The 7,500-nt window shown below is 38.7% G+C and overlaps 1 protein-coding gene and 1 long non-coding RNA gene across 2 annotated transcripts in view; one reads left to right on the top strand and one right to left on the bottom strand.

Annotated features, from left to right (window-relative positions):
* The window catches only part of LOC138038219 (uncharacterized), a 3,318-nt gene extending 2,730 nt beyond the window's left edge, over positions 1 to 588 (top strand). Inside the window, exon 2 of the long non-coding RNA XR_011130211.1 lies at positions 1 to 588. This exon is cut by the window's left edge and continues 280 nt beyond it. This is a non-coding gene — a long non-coding RNA (uncharacterized lncRNA).
* The window catches only part of LOC138038199 (uncharacterized), a 42,127-nt gene that overhangs the window by 24,475 nt on the left and 10,152 nt on the right, over positions 1 to 7,500 (bottom strand). The window contains exons 8-11 of the mRNA XM_068884023.1: positions 6,456 to 6,923; positions 5,243 to 5,462; positions 4,015 to 4,080; positions 2,202 to 2,278 (exon numbers count right to left, since the gene is read on the bottom strand). Coding sequence (XP_068740124.1) covers positions 2,202 to 2,278; positions 4,015 to 4,080; positions 5,243 to 5,462; positions 6,456 to 6,923 — 831 coding nt within the window. The remainder of the gene's footprint in view (positions 1 to 2,201; positions 2,279 to 4,014; positions 4,081 to 5,242; positions 5,463 to 6,455; positions 6,924 to 7,500) is intronic.

The raw sequence follows: 7,500 nt of genomic DNA, 5'->3' as shown, positions 1-7,500 counted from the left end.
AAAGCAACACCGCAACAAGGAAGGCCAGTACCTCGAGTGTATGGAAAAGAAGGCTGGCTACCGTTTCCCGTTGAACAAACGCCAGGGCGATGGTTTGCGACTCAAAAAAAGACCCAAATCCCAACAATGTAAACCCCAAAGGCGACCATCACTATCGAACAAGCACTTTGAGCGAGAAATGGTGAAACAAAGCCTTGCACTGCTTTCCAACCTGTTTCTGGCTTGATCTGAGTACAAATGTGACCCCACGACTAGAGACACTTGAATAAATTTCCTTTTTCTTTTTCGTAGCAAGTAGTAACCTTTGGTACAAGAGCAAACATGCACGGTAGTATTTCTCATTTGAGATTAGTGAGTTTCTTGTTTTGTGTAAAACACAAACAACTACTCAAACAAAGATTTTTTTCTCCAGTAGTTTTTGGTATAACTTCATGTTTTACCAACTCACCTAAAGTAAAGTGAGAAAAAATTGTTGTTTTTGATTTCTTGTTATTACAATGATTGTACATGTCTGGGTACTGTATTGCTAGATTCTAGAAGATCGTGTACTTATCTGTTTAGTGGAATAAATATGGCTGAGGGTCGTAATTATGTGTTGTTTTTGTCAGGCTCCTAGAATTATTTAAAAAAGTAGACATACAGAAAGTTCTCCTACTTAAAAAGGAATTTATCTCAAAATTAACCCAAACTGAAAAGCCCTTAAAATATATAAACAAGACGCTGATGTCAGCGTTTAATCGGGATACAGTTATAACCGCACTGGGATTTTTACATTACAAGGTTTGAGAGGAATTGCAATAAAATTTTCCTTGGGGATGAGTATGATCAGTGAAGGATACTACCGTATGACTCATTTTCGTTGAAAATTGCAACTAGTTCTATAATGCATATAATCCAGCACATTCATAATTTTAGCATTTTAGTTTTAGCAAGATAATGCCAGATCTTTCAGGAGGGCATGGTAAAGTATTACATGTTTGGTCACATTCAACAGGTTCATTGCAAAAGGAATTTATCTGCAGAAGTCATAGCATTCAACACAACTTTTGAAATTCAATACAGTCCAAGTTATACTGGTAATGTACACCGAAGTTGCACAATAGATTTTGCTTACCGTACGTCCTTGATAAGTTCTTTCCAAAATTTGATGAGAAAGAATAATAATACTTTTATTTTGACAATTGGGTGCATTACTGTGAGTATTTGTGTTACAACACAATGGTATTCTCATGCTGTAGATTCATTTGGCAAGGTCATCCTCAAGGGACTTGTGTACTTCTGAAAGTACAAACTTTAGATAAATTAACAGAGTGTTTTCAAGTTCTGCATTCAATGTGCCGAGATATTTTTTGAACCACTAAAGTGCACATCTAAACCTGTCATGCACGTGCCAAAGAGACCTTGCGTGCACCACTGCACGAAAGGTTGGTCCTCTCAGATAGATGTTTTCACATCTAACCTTCGTTTCTCTTTCATTTTTTTCTGTAAAAGATGTTTCAATAAGTCTTCTTGGAGGTTTTTCTAACCACATCTCAAATCTTACACCATTCGATTACTGTTTCCTTTCTCAAACACTGAGCAAAAATACCCATCGATAAGCGAAAAACTATGTGCTTAGCCATTTTAGAATAAATACAATATTTCATTTCGCTTCCGTGGTCACCACCTATAATGAAGATACCCCGGCTTCGGCTATTCACTACATACACATTCCAACATCATGAGAAGCGCAATATAAGTCCGATGTAAGAAGGACAGACTGCTCTCTTTTCTTTTTTCTGGAGCTAAATTAACCATACACCACTGTATTTTTGCAGGCCTGAGTTTAGGCCAATTGTAGCCTCATGTTATCAGGGGAAGGCTGTTGTCATCTTTGTTGTAGTTTAAAGGGCAGAATGCAGTGAGTCCTTGATTTATTTACCAGCCTAGGGCCGGGATCACTGGGATTTGCTCTTTGTTGTTCAGGCCTCGGTTGTTCAAAAGGTGGATAACCCTATCGCGTGGATAAACACTAGCAAATCCACTGTCCGAACAACTGGGGCCAGTGTTGTAAAAAGTAAACCGTCCACTTTGTTTTAGGTTCCCATGCTCTTTACTTTAATCTGCCATCTTTCCTTCACTCATTAAATTTTTTTTCACTCAGTTTCTTATATTGTATTTTTTGTTTCGATAAAGAAATAAAGAAACAGTGGTTAGCTAACCTGCAACAGCTTCAAGTGCTTTATCAGTGATTAAAGGACAAGCTCTCAAGCTAAGGTGTGTCAAGTGCCTATGAAGTCTTTGAAACAAACAAGGAAAAGTCATGTGAAACAATAATAAATCTTTCCTCCCTCTTGGGCACCTTATGGCATGTTTAGAGACTCGCTGGGGTGGCCCAGTGCCAGATTTGCATGCTGTTACTCTGGTGTGGGTTTTGCAACGATTTTTATTATTTAGGAAAACCAAGGACTGTGGAGCAACAAGAAGGCCTCCCCGCTGTCTGAGGGCATGTTTTCCAGCAAAATATTTGAATTTTAGACTTTCAGTATTAAATGCAGTTTTCTGCTTTTTAAGGCAAAATTTAAGGTTGTAGTTCTGCCACCCGATACACTTGTCTAAAGTTGTGTGCCTTAAAATTAAATTTTGGTTGGGAGAATTCTCAGCTGTAATGGTATAACCTGCTCTGATCAGGTAAACATTGGGTGTCCTCGAAGGAGCTAATTAGCTCGCTACAAGTTAATAATTCTATCCACTATACTAATAACTACAAGCTTGATTTTTATGACAGGCTGACTGCTTCCCAACCAATTCTTCCACCAACCGTGCATTGATTTATGAGAAACAACCAGGGTTGGACACTTAATTTTGAGAGCACTCGCCATTCAGGTGAGTGACCCTCAAAATGCACTCGCCCAAAAGTTTACCCCTTCCCAATCTCTCTAACCTATTTAGTCATCTTTCATTATTACTACCACTAAAAATTTACTTCAACACTGAAAGGCTATTAAAGTAAATAGGAAGTCTGTTTTAGTTTCAACACGCATTGATCAGAGTGCTGGGAAAGTACGGAAAAGCAATTCGCTAACAACGTCATCAAGCACGTGGCAGACCAAAGATTATTACAATGAAAAATTCTATTAAAGACCTTAAATCCCAACATAGATCCCTGCAGTTTGCGAGTAAACGTGTTTGTTCTTCTGAGGAGCGGTCTTAAGGTGCCATGTTTGCCTAGTCACCGATGGCTCGATAGTGACCAGCAGTATCACTGACCAGGAAGCCATATTTCATATAATCTGTCTATTTACGGTCCCCAATGTTGCCTTTTAGCGCCATTTTATTAGACAGTTCGGAATATAAATCTTTGTAAAATAGAAATGGTAACTTTATGTTTAGGGATTTTCTTGGCAAAATGGAATGTAAAAAGCAGTGTTTATATCGAAATTTACACAATTTCTTGGCAACGAAAATTGTACTCGCCAAATGGGCGAGTGATCGATGATTTGCGCTCGCCCAACACTTTAAAGACTCGCCTGGGCGAGCGGGCGAGTGCTAATGTCCAACCCTGAACAACTGATATGACACAGCACATGTCCTCATCCAAGGTGACCTGAACTTCTGACCATTTGAAAGACTCAATACAAAGGTATACTTCTCAAGTTTGTACGCAGCATGGCCTGTTGATAAGCGAGTGGAATTCAACAGGTCCAAATCCATCATGACCCCTTGCTGTCATTAACTTTCATGGTTCAAATCTGCCACAATGCGGATATCCAATACGTTCGCTCCTGTCAGTTGAGGTTTTCAACATCTCGTTTGCAACGTTACTTTCAGTTTTCAATTGTCTTACAAGTTAGAGATCTTGAGTTTTGATTCAGTCAGGATTTGAACCTGCTAACTTAATCACTGTTATTTGGTGCTCTCAATAATAATAATAATGATGATGATGATGACGATGATGATGATGATGATGATAATAATAATAATGATAACTATCATTAATTTAACCAACTGAAGGTTAAAAGAGCTGTTGCTAACCTGAGTGCTAGTAGAAGTTCATTGGTTACCAGAGGGTAGCAATCAAACTTTATATGCCGCAAACCACTGATGAGATATGGAATAAAAGGATTTGTAACTGAAAGACATCACTGATTAACAAAGTCCAATGTAATTGAAGACCAGTAATATTACTTTTGTTATTTGTTACTTCACAACATATACATGTATAGCCCTTCTGATTTCTTGAAATCTGTTATATTCCTGCTTCTTCTGATGTACAATTTCCAGTTTGTAAGGTCACACGTGGGAGAAATTTGCACCACAGTGGCCTGGGTTTTCATTCTCTCACATCCACGTTTTTAAATTTAAATATCTAATAGTATGTATCTCTTTGGTTTTTTTGAATGTGAACTGAAAATAATTAAAAAAACAAAAATAATATGTTTTTGGGTTTTTACTTCACTAAACTGTACTCTAAATTAATTAATATACACTACAAACAAGCTTAAGGACGGTGCCTACTAATTCAAAGGTACTGAAGGTTTACTGAACATGCAGGAAAAGCAGATCTTAACAAGTGTTATTGAAATCCAAAAAGAAATTGGGGGTAACCACACACACACGCATTTTCCTGAAGATAATTAATCAACAATATTTGTAAAAAGCTTCAAAAAACAAAGCAGTGTTTGCGTTATTTTCCAAATTGAAGCTTAATTATCTCTGAAAAATGCGCGGTTAGCCCCAGTTTTCTTTTTGGATACCGAGATCACTTGCCAAGTTCTGCTTTCTCCACATAATTTTGAACCACGCAAAAATATCCCTGTATTAATAAGCACAAGCCATAGAAAATCCGAGTATCTTGAGATGTGCAGAATGCATGCGCAATAACAATAGTAGGCACCGTCCTTAACCCATTGACCCCTGGGAATGAGACTTAACAGATTTGACGCTAATGGCAGACAATTTTACTTGTCAACTAGGGGGTGTCCTAGGGCATTTGAGGTGTCAATGGGTTAAATGATTGACCCCTGGGAGTGACGATTTTACTCAGACAATAATCCATTGACTCCAGCTGACAAGCAAAATTATGTTGCTTGTCAATTGGAGGTGATGGGTTAAGAGCAACATTCAGTATCACTTGCACAGTGCATGAGAGATAAGTTGTTTGTGATCTAGCAGCCTCAAAGGCTTCAATACTCCTGGGAATGCATGGCTACAACAATAACTCTTTTTTTGTTTCAAAGTAGCTGTAACTGTCAAGGCTTACCAGGAAAGAAAAGCCTGCATTGCTTTAGGCACAAGGGTTTTGTTCTTCATTAGACCGCCCAAGATCTTGTCACACAACTCATGGGGTAGCATGCCCAAGCTGGTGATAGGGTGTTGGTGTCCAGGAAGACGATGACAGATGTGACTGATTAACAAGTCCTCCAGGCGATGAACGTTGCGGTGAAGGAGAGGCTGATCTTCATGACTATCCTGACTGGGACCTAGACAATGCACAAAACATGCTAATGTAGCATTGGAAACTAAATTGTTAATTTAAGTCAGATGTCATTGCAATGTACCACTTGACAGAGTTTATTCACCACATCGTTTCCATGAATAAGTCAAATGGGTGCATTAGTTTTACTGTAAATTATTTTTTTCAAGCAAGCAGGCAGGCAGTTTGCCCACCCTTGAAAAGAAAGTGGATCACAATTTGCAAAAAACAAGCTAACAAACCAACAAGAAAACAAGGTGAAACCATTCCAGCAAAGTAACTGTCCTCCAATTGATGAATAAAAACGAATCACTGAGTTGAACAATAAATTATTTATGTGTACAGCTGTAGTTTTTTAAATGTAGGTTATAGCCTTAGCAAAATACTCAAATAGTCACTCAACATTTCCCGTTGATTGTAAAACAAAATACTGGTGACTAAGTGGGTGAACAATGTTTGATCACACACAACATGCTGGACATACCCAGTAAATATTAAGAGAGGTGCATGGCTAGGCAGTCAAACATGGTTCTTATACAATGCTAAATGAAAATTATTATTAATGATTGGTAATGGCACAAGATCTTCAAGTTCCCACATTATTTTTTTTCACATTTTCTTCAACTGAATATATGCACAACCCAAAAAGCCAGTGCTAACTACTACTACTACCACTGCCGAAATAAACCTATTGTCCCAGTAATTTTGCATCAACACATCAATATGTCCTGAAGGAAAAACTGACTGTTTGTGGTGTGGACGTTGAGTTTCCTAAACAAACGAAATTTTCTCAACGTGCTGTTCAAAAAAATCATCTTTTGAACCACACTTTAGGAGAAGGAAGAAATTGGGTGGTATACCGGAAAGGACTGAAACCGTAACAAAGCAAAGCTACTTTTTCATGGTCAGTGCTTCTCAGAGGAGAGCATTCGCATCTCAAATCTCGCTTGATTATCAACAATATTGCCATCTTTGTATAAAAACGTTTTTGGCTTTATACCAGCTTGTGATTGATGTTGCCAATGTTGTCTCATCTCCAGTCGTTTGACAGCTGACTCCCCTGGTGTCTGTGCTCTTAGAACAGGATCAATAGCATGTGGATTATGTTCAACAGCACCAAGTCGAACTCCACCGCCCCAAGAGTGACCATGCTCTCTTGCTCTAACATCGTTCCTTCCTCCTATTCGTAAAACATTTGGATCAACAATATCTGGGAGACGGTCCAACTCAGGTGGCGGGTTTCTGTTTGACACTGGTAGGGCTGACATCAACTCGTTACCAGCATTATCGCTATTATCATCACCGCCACCGCCACCAACATCATCATCATCCTCAATATCATAATCGTCACTATCATTTCTGCCAGAAGTTGCATTTACATTGTGTTCATCATCTTCAGGTCTGCCCGCTTCTTTATTTGACGTTTGTGCAGAGTGAATGTAGGCACTTAATTCTGTGGATCCATGACCTGTTGAGAACACATACAGAATTCTTTATAAACAACAAGAAGCAATTTTACATCTGGCACATGCAGCCGGAGCACTGCGCATGCTTTGTGCCTGTGCAATAAACTAGGGAACTGAATATTAAACCTCAAGGCTGCAAGTAGAGGGGTGGACGTACAGTCGTACGGTGACCAAACCAAATTTTCTCACACAGATGATCTGAGTTACCATAGTTTCTTACCAATGGTGCTCCGAACGCACCTTTGGCATGCGGAGCTCCACCAATAATTTATTGTGGTAAGGTGACACAGAAAATAGTTTTTTCAAACCTGATTCATTTTTCATTTCATGTGACATAAATAGTATGTGAGCTGCAGATATGAAAATGAGTAACTGTTAACCCTTTAACTCCAAATGACCACTTGTAGATTTTACTGTGCCTTACGCCAGATGATTTTACTCGTCAATGGGAACAGTGAATGGAACCCCTTAGAGGTGAAAGGGGCAGCAAAATTTACAAGTACCTTGACTCAAATCCCTTTAAGGGGGGGTGTCACTTAACTACAGAAAGACAATGGTTGGTGAGGAAGCTTTTTAATC

This window comes from Montipora capricornis, chromosome 1, assembly GCF_036669925.1.
Source record: "Montipora capricornis isolate CH-2021 chromosome 1, ASM3666992v2, whole genome shotgun sequence".
Classification (NCBI taxonomy): domain Eukaryota; kingdom Metazoa; phylum Cnidaria; class Anthozoa; order Scleractinia; family Acroporidae; genus Montipora; species Montipora capricornis.
This window is presented reverse-complemented; position numbering and strand designations above follow the sequence as displayed.